At 37.1% G+C, this 23,721-nt stretch overlaps 1 protein-coding gene across 6 annotated transcripts in view; it reads right to left on the bottom strand.

Moving 5' to 3' along the window:
- Positions 1–23,721, bottom strand: part of GIGYF2 (GRB10 interacting GYF protein 2) — a 126,658-nt gene that overhangs the window by 79,462 nt on the left and 23,475 nt on the right. For all 6 annotated transcript variants that reach the window (XM_032636946.1, XM_032636941.1, XM_032636947.1 and 3 more), the window contains 5 exons: positions 22,512–22,595; positions 12,912–13,041; positions 11,841–11,936; positions 4,951–5,062; positions 625–736 (listed from right to left, as the gene is read on the bottom strand). In XM_032636946.1, coding sequence (XP_032492837.1) covers positions 625–736; positions 4,951–5,062; positions 11,841–11,936; positions 12,912–13,041; positions 22,512–22,552 — 491 coding nt within the window. In that variant the 5' untranslated portion in view covers positions 22,553–22,595. The remainder of the gene's footprint in view (positions 1–624; positions 737–4,950; positions 5,063–11,840; positions 11,937–12,911; positions 13,042–22,511; positions 22,596–23,721) is intronic.

Here is a 23,721-nt window from a genome sequence, read left to right on the forward strand (position 1 = left end):
TTTTTTTAATTAGATACATGTTTTATTTTAGGTATCTGCTGTACAGAGCTTTATATACTGCTTTTAGAATGTGTTTTTACATATCACTAGATATTTTCAAAATTATCCTAACTTTAATGGTTATATACTATTCTACTGTGTGGATACACTATTATATAAGAAACCACACTGATATTAAGCTGTTTGGTTTATTTCGCATTATTTTATATTATAAATATTATCACAGTGGACATCTCTCTACATGTTATCTCTGTGCAACTGCCTTTGCTCATCTTGAAAGACTTCATATAAAGTCACAAACAATATAGAGAAGATGCTTTGATTAACAGCAACGAACAGTAAAATGAAGATGCTTCCCACTGAGCACTAATCAAACAGCAAATCTAATTAACTATTAAATATCCATGCTGGCACAAAAATATGAATGTATTTATCTAGAATGCTTCTTCCTTTAAATAAGGATCATTTAAACATTTCTAACATAATTGATATTCAATTAACAGCATTTTTTGAAAAGGGAAACCTTGTAACTCTACAAAGAGCCTTCTCCTCTGCAGAAAGCGGAAAAGAAATGTTTTTTACATCAAGAAACCTTTATACCAAGATGTGGATCCTTTTAGTTACCTTTCCTCCCAGCTCTGCGACCTATGCATTTCCCTGCCACCTCCTCGACCAAACACACCCTCTACTTCATCAAAGCTTCTTTGGTAGAAACCACATTCACCTCTGCCTCTGCCTGAAAATAAGAAAACAGAAAAAATAACAGTCAGATGTCAACATCTGGCACAAGTTCAACATCAAACATTAATCTCTGAAGTTCTGTCTATATACAAAGTAGGATGTCTACATTTAAATATTTAGCAACGCCCACTGAATCTTTACCAGTGAGACCAATGACAGCACTGATGTCTAGCTAGACCACAGGAGGATAAAAAAACAAGTTAGAAAACTGTGTAAGCATCCCAGTTCCAGTCCTGAACAAGAAACAGTATCAACATTAAGCTCCTTAATAAAAAATTCAATTGTGAAATTCTAAGATCAGTAAACCAACACTACAAATCAAACCTTTTATTGTATTATTTTCAACAAAAATGGAAGATGTAGAGAGTTTGAGAAGAGAGCAGATAAAGTACAAAAGGCAAGCACAAATGTCAAATTAATTTCTTTAACTCCGGAGAAAGGATAATTTAATTGGGTCAACTCTAAACTAACAATTTTGTGAACTAACTCCTTAAAGGATATTCCACAGCGACCAAAGGCACTCTTTCCCGTTTGCTCAAATCTTGAAGAAGAATATCAGGCAGCACTAAATATTCGAACTGCAGAGCCAGTAAGAATGTGTGGATGTAGGAATTTAGAGGCTCCAGTGGCTCAAGTGTACACTGGCCTTTACTAAAAGCAATTTGATTAATCTATCAAAATTTGACTCAACAATTCTAACTAGAATTTATCCTAATAGAAATACTCGCACAAATACGCAAATACATATACACGAAGATGTTCACTGCAATTTTTAAAAAAACAGAACTTAATCAGTAAAGGATTGGCTAAATAAATTGATAAAACAATTCAGCAGAACACCAGGAAGCCACAGAAGATAAAGTACTGACATTAAAAGAAATCTACATTATTCTGCTGAATGACAGAAGCATGCCCCAAAACAATACATATAAAAAAGATTCCATGTATATAAATGATATGGCTGCATAGTTAGGGTCAGGAACGATATAAATCCAAATGTTGCATCTGGGGCCAGAAGGCAGTATGCATTTTCAGCTTTATACTTTCTGTATAGTGTGAGGATTTCCCAACTAACCTGTGTGTTGGATACACCATTTGCATCCAACACACAGGTTAGAAAATTGGAGGGCAGGGAGGTGCCTAGGGATGTATTTATACCTAGATGAAATCTTAGCCATTATCCCTAGCTCAACTTCTCCCGCGGTATAAAACCACCCAAAGAAAAATGATGATGCATCTTGAATAAAAGCATGAATGCATTCCAAAGCTAAATACAATTGAGTTAAATAATTGTTTCAAATATCCATGCAGTATTTCTACTTCTTAGTTATAATTCATCAAGAATTGACTCAATACAATTGTATTTCTATATGACATTATGGAATACAAAAATAATGCATAGAACTTTATGTACATAAATACCCTCTCAACTAGTCCAAGTATCAATTTCTTCATCTGTAAAATCGAAGTGGGGACTAGGGTTGAACTACAATAATCTTACCTTCCAGTTACCTTCCAGTTACCTTCCAGTTGTACCAACTTAACTTCAAGTCATTTTAAAGTCAATGTCCAGTTTCGTACCTCTATCCTCAGGAAATACATACATTTTATTTAAGATCCTAAAACAGTGTAATACAAACTGTTATATTACACTGGGGTGATCCCCTACAACGAGATTTTTAGGGTGAAAGAAAAAAAGTCCCCTGTCCTTTTAGAGAACAATTTTCTCAAGAAAACCATTAAGTACATAGCACCTTGGAAAAGTGTTTTATTCTGGAAACAGATGAATACGAAAAACAGCCTTCCAAACTTGCCAGAAAAATAAGCAAACCACAGACAAAATATTTTCTGCCAGTTACGACTAGCACTGGCACTGGTCCTCCTTATGAGCCTAAAGCTTTATAAGTGGGCACAAAAAAAGAATCAGATTCTACAGCTTTCTAGCTTGTAAAATGTAAGGAACAATCTTCAAAGTACAAGGTCCATAATCATCTATAAATGTAGTCCCCATATGAGGAGGAGCAAGTAAATACAACACTGTAAATCTTTCATAAAGTTAAATTTAAATGACTGTCCTCTTGTCTGAGTTTTCACCCTATTCTTTGGGAGGATTAAAATATACTTCCTTTAATAATGATGAAGACAGTAGCTGACAGTTGTGTAGATATGCTTTACTGTTGAACATCTTAACCAGATAAATAAAAAGATGACAAATTCATGCTGTTTTCCTGTTTGTTTATTTAAATTTTACTAGTTCTCATGATATTCCGAAGTCTGGAAGTCAGTCGATTTTCACATCAAAGTTTTCTCAAGTTGGAAAGGCCCAGGATAATCATCTGATGTTAGTGCTGCCCGTGCAAAAAAAAGCCACATTAATCACTATTTATTTAACCTGTAAGTTAAAATTAAGTAATAAGTGAAGAAAACAAAACCACAGATTAAAGGTCTTATGAAACCATTAAAAAGAATCACAGTTGGGACAGTGGTGTTAGAAGTATTTTTCACCAAGCCAGTTCATTCATTTGGCTAGTTTCACATCATTCACTCACATCAATGTTGATTAAGTCACTGCTTTTATCACAGTATCTTTTATACATGCCCTGTTTAAATTCTGAATGTAAGAGTTCTATCCTATGGGGATAACCCTACACACTTCAAAGAAACCAGAAGGCAGCAAGAAATTTATCAACCCTTCAATAGTTTCTTGATATGGAATATTTTTAAAGCCTATTTACAGAGATTGGTTGGTATTTGCAATACACAACATTGGTGGTCGCTTGAGGAATAAAAAACAGCTGCTTGTGGGCCATACTTCTTAATTAACATAAGATCTCTCAATGCCATGCCCTGAAAAGCATTAGCGACAAAGCTGCGTAAGTGCAACCTCTCCTCGCTGCCAGCCCACTGCAGAAAAACACAGGAAACACAGAAGGAGCAGGCCACAGCCATCCTCGGAACACCATCATCACACCACCGAGAAGCACTGATCTCAGATGAATTCTCGACCAACGGAACGTAATCGCATACATATGGGAGTCTAAACGGCCTGTGGACCTTCTGAAACACAACACACACATGCTTAAATCTCCTTTTTTCCCAACAACCAATTCTTCCTAAAGCACCTCTTAAAATTACAAGGTATGTTTACGCTTCTGCTATGATTTAACCAACTTAGAAGTAAAAGCTCAAGTAAATATTTATATTACAAACATTAAGAATGCCCTTAAGGGGACTTCCCTGGTGGCGCAGTGGTTAAGAATCTGCTTGCCAATGTAGGGGACATGAGGTCGAGCCCTGGTCCGGGAAGATCCCACATGCCGCGGAGCAACTAAGCCTGTGCACCGTAACTACTGAGCCTGTGCTCTAGAGCCTGCGAGCCACAACTACTGAGCCCGAGTGCCACAACTACTAAAGCCCGCGCACCTAGAGCCCGCGCTCCATAAGAGAAACCACTGCAATGAGAAGCCCGCGCGCCACAACCAGAGAAAGCCTGTGCACAGCAACAAAGACCCAATGCAGCCAAAAACAAAATAAAATAAATTTATTTAAAAACAAACAAACAAACAAAGAATGCCCTTAAGTAGCAGAAGATCAACGAACCCCAAATAAGGGAGCAGATATCAAAGAACAAGTATATCAAAATAAGAATTATTCTTCCAAGAAAAGACACAAATCTACACAATATGAAACTACAGATTAAATAAAGGATTACTGCATAATTTTTTTGTTGTTGTTCTACACCCTAAAATAGGTCTAGTATTGATCAGACAGCTTTTACACATGCCTCTCTCTGGCTAGGGACACTCCTGGCACACAGCCTTATATGGCACAGACCCTGTGTCACAGAGGCCTGGCAGGGACTTGGGTGCCATTCCAGCAGCCAAGGCACTTCAGGGAGCTCTGGCTCTCAAAGTGTAAGGTCCCCTGGGGATGAGGATAATGGATATTTGCCAAAGATAACTAGGACCATCTAGAATCATTCACACTCAAATCTCTTAAGCTAGAATTACCCTCCTCTACTCCAAATCAGAGGTTGTGGAATAGGTACGCTGAGAAACAGTTCAGAAAACAAATGTTCAGGACATTTATTAGGCAATTAATGTCAAAGAGCAGTCTTTTAAAAACCAAATATCAAAATATTTTTAAAGCGATCTCCCTATCCTCTCTCTCCACCGTCTCCACCATTACTTGCTTCACATGAAAGCTCACCTCGCCCTCTTGAAGAACTCCGACCTCTAGGAGCCCCCACCACTGTGCCTCCTCCTCCTCGTCCTGTCAGTCGCAGGACAGCAGCACTGTTTACAGACATGGAAAAGTTTCTCTGCCAAAAAAGAGAGAAAGAAAAAAATGAATAAAACAAATAAAACTGCATGTTGTTCCTGGCCATCTCCCACTGCATCTATAAAATGGCACTTAATGACTACTAGAAATGGGAAACAATCACTACACGACCCACTAAGATGCTCCAAAACCTGATTTTAGCTGAAAATTTCAAATTAACATTTCAGATCAACAAACATTAACAACCAATGCCTTACACTATGTTAGGTTCTGTGAGGAAATATTCAGCAGACAAACTCTAAATGCTGTATGTATCCGGAAGCAGACAGGATATTTACGCATCATAATACATACAGAATACTCGGTAAAAGAGATCTGGTTTGAAAGGGTCCCTTAACTACAGAAAGGTGGAAATGACAGGGAGTCGCAAAAGGTCTGAATCAACAGTATGATAAAGAAAAAAATGATCATTTTGCCTCATTCTGCTCACCACTGTGAATTAGCAACTCCACCTAGTATTTAATAGAATGACAGGTATCAGGGGTGAATGGGGAAGGGCAAAGTAAGAACCTACATACGATCAACCATCTAAACGGGTAGGGGGAGAGAATGCTTGGGTGAATGGGGAAGGGCAAAGTAAGAACCTACATAAGATCAACCATCTAAACGGGTAGGGGGAGAGAATGCTTGAAAAAAATAAACAAAATCCCAATCGCTTGGTCTTTAGCCTGCACTTGCACCCACAGTCAATCTGGAAAAGGGTCAAATACAACAACAGCAGCGGGTGGGCATCCTTCAAACATGAAGCGGGACACAGGAAGACAGGAGGTCTGGGATTCAAAAATATGTTTAGTTGATACTTCTGGATAAATGGAATATACAGAGCTTAGGAAAAGGTAAAGCAAGAAGCAATTATAAAAATATTGAAAAATGATCTATAAGATATCAAAATCCTGGGCATTTGAAGGAGAATTTCGTACGAGAGTTCTAAACTCAGAAAATGTTGGAATATATCCTTACCTGAATACTTTCTATAAACTTAGAACCTAACAGACATCTGTGCAAAAATGCAGGTGTGGTAACAGTGTAGCAAATCCAACTTCAGCATGGCTGTAGCCAAGGGCCCTCCTGGCAAAGGGGCAAGAAGTGAGGCTTAAGAGCACACCAATCTGGTAGCAGCTACCTAAATCACAGGGAAACAGAATCCTGCAATTCAACTAATATTTTAAGTCCAAATTGTTTTCCACTGTGAAGTCCTGATTTGCTGTTCTGATTCAAGATCAATTGAAATGTGATGTCTACACCTCTTTTGAAGAAATCAACATGTAATTGGTTTTTAAAACTTCTACTTTTATTTCTGAACTTCTTGTTTTAATATATGGCTCATTTTCTCCTCATTACCTGTCATTACTTGTCTTTTTCAGAACTGCATTCAATACAATTTGTTCAGATAAATTTTAGAAACTTATCAATGGAAGTTTTTTCCTTTGACTTTTATAGGTATATAATCATATCATCAAGTAACTTCAACACTGAAGACTTAAAATGTAATTGATAACTAAAAACTAGAGGCAGATATCAAACTTGATTAGTACTTATTTCAAACTATTTTTTAATAAAACTTAAAAAAAAAATGTTGAAACAAATGCATTAATTTACCTTTTAACACAGAGTAACCAGTGGAGTTACTGAATAATGCCTCTGGGATCACAATTAAGCAAGACTATGAAGTCCCAAAATCTAGATTAATATATTCTAAAATTAAAAAAACAGAGGTCAGAGCTAACTGTATTATGTATACCAGGATCTGACACTGTCGAACACCTCATTACCAAAGTATTACATGTATGAAACTCAAATGCGCCCATCTACGGCATTCAGGGAAACTCTCATATGCTTTCATACATCCTCACACATCGCAGCTGAAAGTGCAAACTGGTATAATCTCTGGAAGGCAATTTCTCAAAGTATATTTAAATGTCCATACCCTTTGACACAACAATTCCTCTTCTTACACATGTGAAAAATAACATAAGCAGAAAGATTTTAACTGCAGTGCTATTTGTAAAAGCAAAAATGGCAACCAGCTAAGTATCAACCAAAAGGAGCTAATTTAAAAATCATGGCCATCTATACAGGGAATTCTGTGCAGTTGTTTAAAAAAATGAGGCTGGAACTTCCCTGGCGGTCCAGCGGTTAAGACTCCAAGCTTCCACTACAGGGGTTCAATCCCCGGTTGGGGAATTAAGATCCCACATGCCAAGCGGCGCAGCCAAAACATAAAAATTAAATAAGTAAATAAATAAATAAATAAATAAAATGGGTAACCATGTTAAAAAAAAATGTGGCAACTCTATTTATTAGGGTGGACCATATAAAATGGCTAATATTCAACCATTTCTGATCCAGAAAGCTACAATTTCATACAGTCAGCCTAATATATCAATACAAAGATATAAAGCATAGCTGGAGTTAAGAGCATGGAGAGGCTAGACTGCCTGAGAGTGAATTTTGGCTCCTTTACTCAACTTCTCTGTGCCTCATTTTCCTCATCTATATAATGTGAATAGGAATCTACTTCGTGGGTTGTTGCAAGCACTTAACACATTAAGCAACAAGTGTTTACAACAGTGTCTGATACATATTAAAAGCTAAATAAGTATCTGTTATTATTTCCTAAATAGATGCTCCGGTGGAAACAGTAAAGTGTAGAACTGTATGCATAGTATGCTACCATTTACGTGTATGTGTGTTTAAAGGAACAGCTGCATAGACAGTTGCAGATGTATTAAATACCCTAGGAAGGGAACACAAGAAAACGGAAACAGTGGTTATTCCTGAGGACGAATAATAGGTAGCGAGAGTCTGGTTTACTCACAAACTTGCTTTTCGCTCTATGCACTTTGTGAATTTTGTATACACATGTATTATCTATTCAACGATGCATAAGTGATTTTCTTTGATGTCAAATAAATAAAACACACCAATCTGGTAGCAGCTACCTAAATTACAAGTGTAATGTGTAGAGTCATGCTTTTCAAACTGTGATAGACATACAGGGAAATGTCAAAACAAAGAGCAACTGGGAGATCTTATTTAAGTGTTAATTTTGTTCTAAGAAAACTTTTTACCTAGTTATATTTTATACATGCATGCATGCATGTATACATATATGTGTGTATATATATGTGTGTGACTGTACTGGGGCGTGGGGGGGGGGGGGCGGCAGGGCGGGGGTAGTGAGGGAATGTGCACAAGCAGAAAATTACCTTGCAGTTTAAAGATAAAATATTCCCTTCAGGCAACTTCAGAAACCAAGATATGCAGCAAGAAGCTATTTTAGGTTATTAGAATTATTTACCTCCTCAATCAGAGTAATAGGGTGAATAAGTATACAAAACTCTAGTCTAGGAAGATCTAAGCAATTCCTGAACAGGTTCCTGACCATCCAAAGTATACACTTCAAAATGTTAATGAACCTTTTGCCAGCTTTAAGTACTGTCCTACTCCAACATATTTTACAAAAAAGGCTACCAAGTGTCAGGAATTCCTAAATGATGCTTTTTTTTTTTTTTTTTTTTTTTTTTTTTTTGTGCGGTACGTGGGCTTCTCACCGCTGCGGCCTCTCCCGTTGCGGAGCACAGGCTCCGGACACGCAGGCTCAGCGGCCACGGCTCATGGGCCCAGCCGCTCCGCGGCATGTGGGATCTTCCCAGACCGGGGCACGAACCCGTGTCCCCTGCATCAGCAGGTGGACTCCCAACCACTGCACCACCAGGGAAGCCCAATGATGCCTTTTTAAATGCTTCCAAAAATGCACCCCGATGGTCTTCTGTGATTACCATGAACACTTCCCAACCCTTACATTAAGCCCTTGTGATTACAGCATCCAGACCTTAACACCTTAAGATAAACTTTTCCATTATAAAAACAAAATGAAGAGTTACTCGTTTAGTCATGCTAGAACTAATTTTGGTGTGTAGGTGTACTGCATACCTAACTTTATTCCTTTTCAAATTGTTAACCAAGTTCCCAGCAGCATTTGTTGAATAATTTTTGATTTTTCAAATGATTTGTGTAGCCCTTAGTAAATACAATTTCTTAGAAATGTTACAGGATTTTTCTGAATGATTCAATTACTTTTTTTTTTTTTTTTAATTAGAAGTCTATCACGTTTTGGTAACTAGTAGCAAGTCCTCCTCCCTACTTATTAAAAAGCTTTTCTGGCCCATGTAGTCTCTAAGAAATCCAGGCAGTCATTTAAGGAAAAATAAAAAGAAATTATTAAAAATGTTCATAAACAGTTGGAAAAATAATCACAAAAGATTGAAACTGGTATACTGAGCTATATAAAAATTAGCTTCTCGGGCTTCCCTGGTGGCGCAGTGGTTGAGAATCTGCCTGCTAATGCAGGGGACATGGGTTCGAGCCCTGGTCTGGGAGGACCCCACATGCCACGGAGCAAGTAGCCCGTGAGCCACAACTACTGAGCCTGCGCGTCTGGAGCCTGTGCTCCGCAACAAGAGAGGCCGCGATAGTGAGAGGCCCCCGCTTGCCACAACTAGAGAAAGCCCTCGCACAGAAACGAAGACCCAACACAGCAAAAATAATTAATTAATAAACGCCTACCCCCAACATCATCTTAAAAAAAAAAAAAAATTAGCTTCTACATTAAAAAAATCATAAATGAAATCAAATGCAATTAAAAATTTAGAAAATTTAACAGGTTAGGGTTAGGGCTAGCTCAAGAAAAAGATTACTATCCAGAAGAAAAACTGGCAAAGACAAGAACAAAAACTTAAAAGAAATATAAATGCAAACATCTGAGAAACTCTGCACTAGGGAAAGAAATGCAAAGTAAAACAATGGAAGAATATTTTATCCAAATCTGCAGAGGATTTTTTTCAATAAAAATAACGTTGGAAGTATAGAACAAAGCTTAGTATACACCATCACCTGCACAAAAAGGGGGAAAACACATTTACTTGGAAAAACACACAAGAAGCTGCTAACACTGGCTGCCTTTCGGAAAAGGAGACAGGTGGCTGGGGGAAAGGATGGGAGAGAGATTTTCTATTATATACTGTTCTGTAAATTTTGATTTTTAAACCATATGATTTACTGCTTATTCAAAATAATTAATTAATAAATAAAAATACTGAACGTGGCAAAAGTAATGGTAAAATGCTACAGGTATGGCAGCAGTGAAACAAAAGAAATATCCTCATACAAAGTTTCTTGAAAACAATTTAGCAGTATGGAGTGATTTGCTTTTATTTCCAAACTTTCAATTCTAATCAGCTGATCTATATGTCTATCCTTAACCTACAGTTTTGATTACTGTAGCTTTGTAGTAAGTTCTGAAACTGGAAGTATAGGTCCCCAGCTTTGCTCTTCTTTTTCAAAATTGTTTTAACTACTTAGGGTCCCTTGCAATTCTACATGAATTTTAAGATCAGCTTGTCAGTTTCTACCCCAAAAGCCACTGGGATTTTGATGGGGATTGTACTGACAGGAGATCAATTAACAATATTAAGTCTTTCATGGCTTAATAAATGCTGATGCCTTTCCACTTATCTAGCCTTTAATTTCTTTCAACAGTGTTTTATACTTTTTATGTAAAAGTTTCATACCTCCTTATTCTTAAGTATTTTGTTTTTTTATTTTTGGCTGTGTTGGATCTTCGTTGCTGCACGTGGGCTTTCTCTAGTTGCGGCCAGCAGGGGTTACTCTTCGTTGCAGTGCACAGGCTTCTCATTGCGGTGGCTTCTCTTGTTGCGGGTCACAGGCCCTAGAGCACGTGGGGTTCAGCAGTTGCGGCATTTGGGCTCATTAGTTGTGGCACTTGGGCTCTAGGGCGCACGGGCTTCAGCAGTTTTGGTGCATGGGCTCAGCAGTTGTGGCTCGAGAGCTTAGGTGCCCCGCAGCATGTGGGATCTTCCCTGACCAGAGATCAAACCCATATCCCCTGCACAGCAGGTGAATTCTTAACCACTGCACCACCAGGGGAGTCCAACCAAGTATTTTGTTTTTAATACTACTGTAAATGGAATTGTTTTCTTAATTTCCTTTGTGAACTGTCCATTGCTAGTATACTGAAATACAACTGACTTTTGTGTACTGATTCTGTAGCATACAACTGTGCTGTATTCACTTAGTACACTATAAAACGACAAACACAAAATGTGCTACTTTCCAGCCCAAAACTCTAACTTTCTCACAATATCATTTAAAAAACTGGTGACAGGGCCACAACTACTGCAGCCCGCATGCCTAGAGCCCGTGCTCCACAACAAAGAGAAGCCACCGCAAAGAGAAGCCTGCGCACCACAACGAAGAGTAGCCCCTGCTCGCCGCAACGAGAGAAAGCCCATGTGCAGCAACTAAGACTCAATGCAGCCAAAAATAAATAAATAAATTTATTAAAAAAGAAAAAACTGGTGACAGAAGAGCACATTCTTAAGCACATTGTAAGCTGAAGATCTACATTTTCCTTTAATGGTAAGAACTGGTAAAAAATTGGTGAGAATTCATGTTTTGCAGAACTGAAAAACTACGTTTCTGAAAAGAAGGCCCTCTCCCTCAAAAAATAACTCTTTCACTCTACTCAAATCCATCTCCTTACACTCAACAGCTTCAGATCTAAAGCAGAATCTAGTCAACTAAGAGAGGCATCCAAACACCAAGAAAAGAGTAAGAAGGAAGCAGATCTGGGGGGAATGGAGGACACTCCTTAGCGCCTAAGTAGGAACTTCACATTTTCATGCCTCAGTGGGAAGGAACAAGGGTTTGACTGAAGCTCAAAGGTAGACACAAACCTGTTCTTCTTCTGTAAAGGGTACAAGAGCCAACGGCGGCAGGGGTTCCTCCTGTAGGATAGGCAGAAATTCTTTATCCAGAAGGTCTGAAGGTATCTGTTTGACCAAACATATGACCAAGAGATTAATGCTATCCCTCCAATTACAAGAAGATAAAACAAGAAAATATTCTTTGATTCACCTGTTGCTGATGATTAAAAATACAGATTAAAGCTTATTCAGACACAATTAATATTCTGAAAGGGTCAAACATTAAAAACCCCAGCCACTCTCCCTGTCCTCCCATCAGACGACCACTCTCAGATTTGATATACAGCACTGACTGGTATTCCAGAGTGCACATTTAACTCAAAGCACAAGGTGGTAAGGAGTGTTTTACAAGCAACTGTATCTGTCCTAAGCAACCATCATTAAAATTTGATTCTTAATCCATAAAATTAAAAACAAAGTATACTTAAAAAATAGAAAATGTTATTTCTCACTAGTCAGGTAATGAAAGTGTATTTTATATAAAGCAGAAACTAACACACCATTGTAAAGCAATTATACTCTGATAAAGATGTTTAAAAAAAAAGAAGTGTATCTTATACTGTTTGAGTTTTGATCATTTATAAGTAACACAAATGTGGTGTCACATTTTAAGATTTCGTCCCCACTGAAAATTTTATATTTAACTCAAAAGAAAAGAACAAGAGAAGCATCTGCCCTTCTCACTCCTAACTTCTAACTGGAAAGAAGAATAAGAGATGCAATAAAGAGAGAAGAGAAAAATTCTTCCTTTCTCAGCCATCATACTGGGATAGAAATAGAGGTTAAGAGGAAACTAGTTAGACAAAGCATTAAGTCCTGACTACTCTCCTGTTTTCATGAAGCTTTCTACTCCTGTAATGAAATGTTAGGTCTTCTCTAAAAAAACAAACATTTAGAAGAGCCTCTGTAAACTACTGCAGGTTTCAAAGCAGGAAAAAAAAAAGGTAGAGAGAAAAACCATGGCTGTTTCATATATCAGCACATAACTGTACATAACCTGGAATCTTATTCATAATTCTGAACTCTTTCCTACTTTCTTACCTTGTTGTCTTTAAGGAAAAGTGCTAACATTTCTTCTCTGCCATAACGATAGTCTGCTAATTTATACTTCGGCAATGCTGGAGAAAGAGGAGGGGATGTAATACTCCCACCACTGGACAGAGCTCGGAGCCTAAAATAGTAGACAGAATATAAAATGAAGTGTCAAATATTCTGGCAGTAAGGACTTTTTATTTTCATATAATATACTATAAAAATTTTATAAAAAAAAAAGAACAAAAAAAGCCCCACTGTCTCAAAGTATCCAAGATTTTAGCTCTAATACAACCTGCTGTAATAGCTCACTAAGAAAACAGTTTATTGAGAAATAACTAGACAACCATTTGAAAATTCCTTAACTTAGAAAGTATCGTGGCATGTCTGAGAAGCTTAGGGGGTGAGATGGGGACACCTTTTTCCAAACTATAAAAATAACATATAATTAAAACAAAAGTCATATATCACCTTACACCCACTAGATTAATAAAAATTAATAAATCTAACAATACCAGTTGTTGGTAAGGATGAAAAACAACGCAAATTCTCAAGTAGTATTTGTGGGATTATAAACTAGAACAGCCACTTCAAAGAATGATTTGCTAATATTTAACAAAGTATGCTACACAAAAGAAAAAGCAAAATACAGAAGCTTATAAAAAAGATAATACTTTTATATATGCCCACAATATTTCATAATTCACTTTTAATGAAAGCAATTAGTGATTGGTGTAGAAAATTTTTAAATGCAGTGAAAAAAGTGCAGTACAAGGAGAAAAAATATAAAAGCCATATTTACTAAGAAAAAAAAGTAAAAATATACTTCGAGCTGATAATAGCAGCTGCCTCTAAGGAATGGAACTGGGAAAAGAGAAACATTTTAATTTTATAATAAGATGTTTTTATTTTAAAAAGGAGCGGGGTGCGGGGGAGAACCTCAGCAAAAAAATGGCAAGAGTATGATCGTACTGCCGCACTGCATCAACTAGCAAGTGGGAAAACTACCATCAGGAGTAGCTGATTATCTGGGAGTGGCCCAAAGTTCTATAAAGTAATAGATAACAAGGGTAAAAGGGACCACGGTACTGCAATGCAGTAGTTTAGCACAAAGGAAAATTCAACAGAAGCATTAAAATATATCCCCCAAATTGCTAAGCTTTATTGACAAAAAAGGGGAGGGGAGAATGGTCTACAAATTATACATTAAAAAGTGTGAAGGCCAAGCATAGTAAATACTTGCACATTATTCAAAAATGGCAGAAAAAAACAGTATGTACATAGTTAATATATAAAATGTGCTTACATGTAGAAAGCAATACCAAAAAAAAAAAAAAGGAGTATGCATTAGTAAAGTGAGACTCTAGGGTTTTGTTTTTTATTTCAATTGTTTCTGTCTTCTCTTTCCACTTATTTTTAATGTTTTACTATGGACAATTTTGAACATATATAAAAGTACCAAGAATATAACAAACTGCCATGTACCCGTCACCCAGTCCCCAATCCATACTGCTCCTTCTGCAGCACCATCTAACCATCCTTTAATACTATTTGAAGGAAATCTTTGGCTTTCAAGATTTTTGAGGCAAATTATTTCAAGTTTTGAGAAAATCTTTTGAAGAAAAGTTATCTCATCTGTAAATATTTCAGAATGTTCTCTCTAAAAGATAAGGATTTTTCTTTTAAGTCTCGATTTTGCTGATTTTATCCCTGTGATATAGTTTAACATGTTTCTCTGTTCTCTGCATTTCATGTAAATTGGTGACTGGATGCAGAGTCCTGATCAGACCTGGCAAGACTACTTCCATGTGGTGGCGTGTTATTCCATCAGGAGACACATACTGCCTGGTTGGTTTTGCGAGGCTAAGCAGTCCCTGACGACCAAAGCTTAGATCCTTAAGTTCACTAAGGTTGCAAAGTGACTTTATCATTTCTTCTTTATTTGCTAGCTTGAACAGTTCTACAAAGAGAAACTTCCCTCTTACACTATTTGGTATTACCTAAGAGGATATAGCTCATGTAAGAAAGGAAGGAAAAAGCCTTCATTCTTCCTTACCCTTATTAATTTTCAAAATAATGACTTGGTTCACTAACATCCTCCAGTAGTAACAAATTATTTTTTATTAATGTATTTCAGTTCACTGCAATGACTCTTAGCAATACTCAAACCATCTCATATTTGCCCAGTGGGAGAGGCTTCAGGTTGGCTCCCAAGTCCTTCTGACCCAACCCTAGTAGTCTTTAACAGCTTCTTTTCTATCTGGTATGTCAAATGTTCCCAAATCAGCTTATTTCTTGCCTCAGACTTAGAATCACCATTTCACCAGGGAGTCTGATCCTCTTTAGTAATATATATATTAAGACACAATCTGGGTGCTAGCAGTGTTCACTGCTACTGGGTTGGTCTTTCAATTTTCTTTCCAATTATTCTTGGACTCAGAGGTCACTGAGTCTAACTCCTACAAGGCAGGTTAAACAAAACCAGTAAGAAACAACATGCCACGAAGGAGTGATCCAACCACTGCTGAAGGACCTTCCGGTACAGTGGTTTGTGTCAATTCATGTACATTTGAGCTCTTTCCTGAGAAAGTGGAATTAATATCCACTAAGAACTGAAGCTGGGAACGTTACACATACATTACCCCATTTAAGTTCACAACAACCCCGATATAACAGATGAGAAAAATGAAGCCAAGGAGTTAAGCAATTTGCCCACAATCACCACCAGCAGAACAGAGTCAAAACTAGGTTTTTATGACTAAAAGACCAAAATCTTGCCAAATTTTTATTTAAAATAGCCAGTTTATTCTGCCAAAAATTAATTTTTAAATATATATACATATATATATAATTAATATATAATTTTAAATATCTTTCTTATACTGAGTCAATAAATATGCTCTCCGAGTTTCTACCACTAGAGGGCACATCTAAGCGCTCTTCCAAGTGAAAATCATCCCAGTATTTGCAGTTATTTCATCTCACCAGAGACTTTCCCTCTCACTCCCCAACATCCCTAATTTCATCTGCTCCTCACAAGGTTTAAATCCACCCACAAACCCCACCGGCTTTCCATGCCTGTGAACTGAACACTTCTTATAGGCACCAGACCTAAAAAGTAACACAACCAGAATGCATACTCAAGAGATTCTCTAGCTACTGTGACGAGAACAGACCAAGGCAGGCTGAGAGTAATTCAAACTTGGAGAAGATGGTAGCCTGAATCAGGATAATGGCTGTGCTATACTAAATAATTAACAAACCCTATCCCAAGTCTTCCTTCACCTACAGATATCTGGAAAAGCTAAAACATATGTGGATAATGTCTCTCCCTAAAAATCCACCAGTGACCTTTAACTCCTCTAGGATCTTGTGCCATACAACCCTCTCTTAGAAATTCAACCACTTCCCTATTGGCTTTCCCCTCATCTCTAAATATATCTAATAGTGATTTGTTTAAAACTCCTCTAATGTAGCATCCCCCTCTACCTATGCAGCACTGGTCATCTTTCCTCTTCATTTCAGAGACATCTCCACATTCTCACTTCCCAATCACTTCAAAACCCGCGCAACCTGGCTTCTCCCCTACCACTCCACTGCTCTAGAAAGTTCAGTAACCTCAACACCAGGCCCAAGTGAAATTTCTCTACCCTTATCATCTTCATCTTCCTATAGCCATATGGAGAATCTGTTTAACACAGGAGGCCCAGGTGCTTCTCCTAGCAGTACTAGTAGTAACTGATAGGTAGCAGCAGCAGGGCTGTCTAAAAGCCCCCCGGTACTCCACAGTCCTCACTTGTTAACTGTTGTCCAAAATCCAAACTTCAGCTTAAAAAAGTAATTAGAATTTCAATGTAGATGTGTGAAGACACACGAATCAAAAAGCACTTCTGTGTAAGTTCAGAATTCTCAATTCCAGCTCTGACTCTTCACTAGAGAGTAGGTTTTCTTATTCAACCACTCACAGCCCTTAAAGTTTATCATATCCAAAACCCTACTTATCAGTTTATTCATCCCAACCTCCTTCATCACCTGTATTCCCAAAGGCAAGTAAGGATACCACCATCTACTCAGCCACTGGATTAAGAGTCTGGAAATCATCCTTTACTCCTCACCTTCTATCCATCTCCCATAACCAATTACAACATCCCACCAGTTTTAAATCCTGTATCTCTCAAACCATCCCCTGATCAAGTAACCTATTATTGTTCACACTTTTATTTCTTACCTCGACTGCTGCAGCGGCACCCTAAACTTAATTAGTCATAGTCCATCCTCCACACTACTACCAGTTATTTATTTCAAATGCAAATCTGAATAAAACACTCCCTGCTCAACAATTCTTCACTGGTACACAATGATCAAATAAAATCCAAAGCTTCTTAACATAAAAGGGCTACCTGTAAGCTCTTCTCTCCCACACTTCACATTACAGTAAAGGCAAATGTCTTGGAATTCCCCTCTTAAACCTACACTTTCCTGTCCCCTTGTCTTTACACATGCCTTTTCTATCTGGAATACTTTTTCTAATCTAGTATTTTTTCACCTGGGGTGTGAAGGGGACTGCCTGGAAGCAGACAGATTAAGTGGAAAGGAGGAAAGGAAAAGAACAGAGACAATGAGGAGGATGGGGGTTGGAAAGAGAGTGGTAGGAGGGAAAGGAGAGAAATCTACACACAAGTAATCTGCCCATGTTCATGGAACTAATTGTCTAGTGGGAAAAAAAGCTAATAAACAGTCATACAAATAGAGAGCTAGTGAAGGATTCTGGAGAAAACTTGATCCAATTTACATTTTAAGATTACTTTGGCTGCAGTGGGGAGAGCAATTAGAAGAAAGAATGGAAGCCGGGAAACATCAGAAGGCCACTCCTTATAGTTTATGTCAGAGATGATGCTGGCTTACACTAGGGTAGAGGCAATGAAGATGGAAAGCAATGAATGGATTCAAGAGATATTTTAGAGGTAGAACTGACCCAACACTGTGGTGGAATAGACATAGGGATACAGAAGTAAAAGAAATATCCAGGATAACTCCAAGACTTCTGGCTTGAGGAAAGGGGCACACTGTGGTATTAAGATGAAATAAAAGAAGAAATTTAAAAGAGCAAAATTCATAAGCTCAGTTTTGGAAAACTATGAAGGATGAGATGCCTAGAGGCATCAAATGAGCAGCTGAATATCCTGTACTGGCATTATACTCCCTTTACAGCACTGACATTACTGTGAAATTATTTAGTGTCAGCTTCCCCACTAAATAATTCAAAAGTAGGTACCATGTCCTTTATCCTTGTTCCCTCAGCACTAACCCAAGACATAAAACATATGAGGCACTTGATAAAATGTTTTCTAAACAACTTTTATATTCTCTTCTAAAATACACCCTAGGATAACATCTAATTTACCATTCCTTCAGATGACAGTTATCTTTTACTCTTTTTTGCAAACTGGGACTATTAATGCATTCCATCCCCTAGAACATCTCTCATTTTCTCCACAATTCCACAAAGATCATGAATAGTAACCTAGCAATCTCAGGTTTGAATTCTCTTGCCCCCATATCCCCCACCCTAAGATTTGAATCATTCAATATTTATTTACTAAGTACCTACACTAGCTAAACAATGGGCTTACCAAAATTGAGAAATACAGTGCCTTTCTTAATGGAATTAGTTCTTTTCTGAGTAAGGTAAAACACATATAAAGAGACACAGTACAAGGTCGTAACTACTTTAACACAGGTCTAAACAAAGTGCTTTGGGAAAAACAAAAGTGCCTCATTCATTTTTGCAAGGAAAGACCTGGGGAAACTTCCTTAAGGCCATGGAGATGAGACAGAATACCCCAAATGAGGTTCTTGGCTTCTTCCCATAAAGCCAGGTAACTGTCTGCAATTATTCATTCCACTATAATAAATTCCTTTATTATCCAGACTTATCTAAGTAGATTTTGAATGCTCAAAATAAAAATAATAAATAAGTAAAAATCCCCAAATAAAGCAAGTTACAATGAATTTGTCTTGCTTTTTAAAATGTCTTGAAAGTATACAATTATTTGCAAACAAGAAAGAATATGAGGATACAAACCAAAATATTAACAATGGTCCTTTGAGTGGCAATGATTAAGGGTAATTTAGATCTTTTCTTTCTCCTTTTGTACTACTGCTTCCTCCAAGGTTTTATGGAATGAGCGTGAATTATTCTACTACTGGGACTAACAACAAAAAAATTCTTTAAAATCCTAAATCTACTAGATTTAGAACTAAAAAATTTTTTCTTTCAAGGTGGTACTCTGTGTTCTGTCAAGGGTGAAGTAACAGACAGGGGATGGGAATTAAATTCATAATCCTTCTTGTGGTCAGTCTGTCCATATATCATCCAAAGCCTTAACAATTAAACTTTTGATTTAATAATTCCATTTCTAAGATATTACTCCAAAGGAAGTAATCAGCAACACAAAAAGAACTGTTCAAGGATGTGTATACATGCTGACAATAGCAAATTAAAAACTTTCCTTTCCAACAATTCACTCATTCATTTAACAAATATTTATTGAGTACCTACTATGTGCCAGGCACTGGAGATACAGCAATGAACAAACAGTACAAAATCGAGACCAAAGTACTTGCCCTCAAAGGAGCGCACAGTCTAGTGGGGGCTGGAGGATGGAATATAAATAATAAAGAAAATAAGTAAAATATTTGGCATGTTATATTTTGATATAGACCATGAAGAAAAAAATTAACAGGAAAAGGGAGGCAGGGAGTAAGGGGAGTTGTATACAGGTGGTCAGAAAACATCTAAGGTGGTAATATTTGAGTAAAGTTTAAAGTGACTCTTGTTTTATACCTAAAAATGATTTACTCCTCCATTAAATCTATCTCACTCTTTTAAAAAACTGCTTTGGCAATTACATAATACATTTATTTAGTCCTAAATATAAAGATACGCTAAGACCTAATGGTTCTTCCAGACCTACCTTAAAAGTCCATGCTTATGGTCATTCATGGTCTGTCCCTAGACACAATTTTCAATGCTCTCCCATCTTCACTACTGTCAAATAAATCTCTTCCTTTTTATACATCACTTACTGAACATTATGTTTTACATCATTATAAAAATGATTGACCTTAGTAGAAAGAATATAGTATCACTAAATGTTTCTGTATGGTTCAGTTACACACAGATTCAGTGTAATCACTCTAAACTTTGATTCTCAAGTTATTCTGGACACAGCTCCTTACCTCAAGTTTCACAATGAATGTAATGTTACATGCAGAAAAAACACAGCGGCAGTCTCCATCATACTTCTAGACCAGGGTTACCTGAGTTACTTCAAGGTCTCATATATTCCCTTGCCAGAAGAAATTTTGAAAGATGGTGCAAAGAAGGCAGTGTGCCTACTTAGACCTTTGCTCCTCAGTTTATCAGCATTTCAGATGGACTAAGGGAAGGCTCCTAAATTCTAATGCCTGCAGGGTAACAGAGGTAACAGTTAGGTAAAGCTACTGCTTAAGCATGGGACTGGTAACTTTCCTCTGCTAAAGCTACGTCAATTCAAATTTTGTGTAAAACACTGGGCTGATCAAATAAAACACCATCAAACAAAACTTCAGAGTACCGATGAAAAGGATGTGTAAGACGCTACTGATAGACTGGGTCAATGACCTCACTGAAATGACTTTGGGAACCCATGGTTTAGGACAGGGGCCAGCAAACTTTTTCTTGTAAATGGCCAGAGAGTAAATATTTAAGCTTTTTGAGCCAGATGGCTTCTGTTGTAACTACTCAACCTTGCCACCAGTGTGAGAACAGCCAGATACTATGGAAACAAATGAGCGTGGCTGTGTTTCAACAAAACTTTACAGTCCCGTGGCCGTAGTTTGTCAACCCATTCAGCATGAAGTTAAATGTGTAATGATTCTAAAACATCACCAGGAGTGCATTTTTTTCCTTTTGTTTTAGCTCAATTCCTGGTACTGTCTCTCATTGTTATTTCTTAATAGAGAGATACTGGAAGAAAAAAAAAACTACCTTAAATTAGCTGACAATTTTAATCATGTTTTTACAAAGAAAGAGACAAGAGACTGTTGTAAATACAAAAGAGCAGCAGTTACAAATTCTAGATGAAGGCAGAGAAGCTGCACACAAAATGCTTTACAAAGTAGGCTATACGAATTTAAAGCCACCTGGTAAGATGTGAATAAAGTTTTAGCTACAAGAATGTTCATCAACAATATTTTTATAATAATGAAGAACTGAGAGCAGCCTGTATGTGCTGCATCTAGAAGACTAGTTGAATAAATGATGGTACATCCATACAATGCAACCATTTAAAGTAACAGGAAATATTTATTGATAAAAAAAGAGATTGCTGATGTGGTTCTTTTTTAAATGCAGGTTACAAAACGGAATGTACAGTATGATCCCATTTTTGTGAAAATAAATGTACATTTACACAAATAAGCATACACAAAACTACCTAGAAAAGATACACCAACCTATTTACAATGGTTACCATGGACAGTGAAATTATGGTGATTATATCTTCTGGATTACTTGTAATTTCTAATTTTTCTAGAAGTATATATTGATTTGGTAATAATAAGAACTAAAAAAGGTGCAGAATTACTTAGGGCAACATTTCCAAAATAAACTCCCAAAGTACATAAGTTGCATCAGTTCTTAGAATTTCAAATAGTGATTTCTCCTCAGTCTCCAAATGCTAGCTATAAGGGCCAAGAAAACTTAGGAAATACACATAAAAAGAAATGCATATAATAAGGTAAGTTAATAAGAGTCCTCAAATAGGGAGTCACTACAGGAAGTCTGGATCATTTATCAAACCACCACCACCTAAACAATCAAGAATATTTAAGAGACTATTCCAATTTATCTATTTTATATACTGCCTCTGGTTCAACGTTTGAATGGAAAAAGCAACTATCATTATTCACGCCACTGATGAGAGGATCTTCAATCACCAACTTTGGGGGGAAAGGAAGAAGGGGGGAAAAGTCACACTACAAGGTGACGGATCTCAAAATTCCATGAGAATTCCATATTCGGGGTCCAAACATATCTGTAAGAGACTCAAAGGTCAATTAATTATTATGGAAATGCTAACCTGATCCTAAATGGGATGTTAATAGCCAGTGTAATTCTGGATCACCTGCCTAGCCCATCAATAAAATAAAACTCAAATAATAATTTAATAAAAACTATTTTTTCAAATGAGTATATGAATAGCCCTCACAAACAAACATTGTAGCAGAAAGTATACACACATAAAAACGTTACAATTATATAAAGTTATATATGCACCTAGATAAGGGCTCAAGCACAAATAATTTACTAGGGTGGTGGGACTCTGGGGAGTTTTAAATCCATTATCATTACACAATCAAAACAGGAAGATTTTTTAATGAAGTATAAATGTGGTCACTAAGCAAATATAACTTATTCCTAGACTAGCTATACTGTTTCCAAGCAGACACATAAAGCAAAGTCTCAAAAACATGCACATTTTATAAACCCCCCAACACGGGCACAAACACCTACTACTGTGCTAGTAATCCAATATCGAACAGGATGAGATTCTGAAAACTCACCATTCAGGCCCGAAGTTCAGCGTCTGCGTTTCCGCTGCCATTCTTTTCCGTATGTTTACAATAGATTTTTATCTGAGGAGAAACCTGTTAAAGAGAAAAATATCTCCATACAGTTGGTCAAGACTAAATGCAGAATTCCAGCCCAGAAAGTATAGTTAGGCAGTGTGTTCTGCTTGTGGCTCCTCTCAACCAGTCACCAGAATGAGGTCTCTTAATCCCTATTTATAACAATATAGCAGGCAAAGTAAAAATGAATAAATCCACCTTTACATCCCAATTCACCATCTTTTTATGTTTATGTGGGGAAAGGAGGCATGGTACAAGATGATGCTGGTGAGATAGGTGGTAGAAGACCATGCAGGGCACTGGGGACCAAATTAAGGATTTCCTTTTTTAGCCTTCGAGCAATGGGGAGGGAATGAAGGGTAACGGATTTACATTTTAATTTGTGTTACTCCCTTGCAATGGCTCTCCCATCACCATGAGGTGTATCAAAGATTCTCCTTACCTATCTCACAGCTTCCGCCACAACTCTCCTCTCCCCACTGTCTGCTTAGCCCTTTACACTCTAGTGATTCTTTAAAAGTTACCTTGGACCATCAAGTTAAAATAATAAGCTAACCAATTTCATGAGTGATCCTTCAAGAGCAATTTCAAGATATCAGATCTTAAAGTGAAGTAAGTCAGACAGGGAAAGACAAACACTGTTTATTACTTATATGTGGAATCTTTAAAAAGCCAAACTCATAGAAACAGAGAGCAGAGTGGTGGTTACCAGGGGTGGGGGGTGGGGGAAATGGGGAGATATTGGTCAAAGGTACAAACTCCAGTTATAAGATTAACAAGTTCTGGGGACTCTAATGTACAGTGTGGTGATTATAGCTAATAATACTGTATTGTATACCTCAAAGTTGCTAATAATACTGTATCATATACCTGAAAGTTGCTAAGTTGCTAAAAAGAGTTTCTTTTTCACAAAAAACGAAATGGTAATTATGTGATAGGATGGAGATGTTAGCTAATGCTATGGTGGTAATCATTTTGCAATATATAAATGTAGCAAATCAACACATCTGACACCTTAAACCAACACAATGTTATGTCAATTATATCTCAATAAAGTTAAAAAATGACATGAGAGTTTAGAAAACAGAAAATACTGTAAACATTGTAACATACTGTTAATATGTCCAAGATGTATCACATCACC

This window comes from Phocoena sinus, chromosome 7 (assembly GCF_008692025.1).
Source record: "Phocoena sinus isolate mPhoSin1 chromosome 7, mPhoSin1.pri, whole genome shotgun sequence".
NCBI lineage: Eukaryota > Metazoa > Chordata > Mammalia > Artiodactyla > Phocoenidae > Phocoena > Phocoena sinus.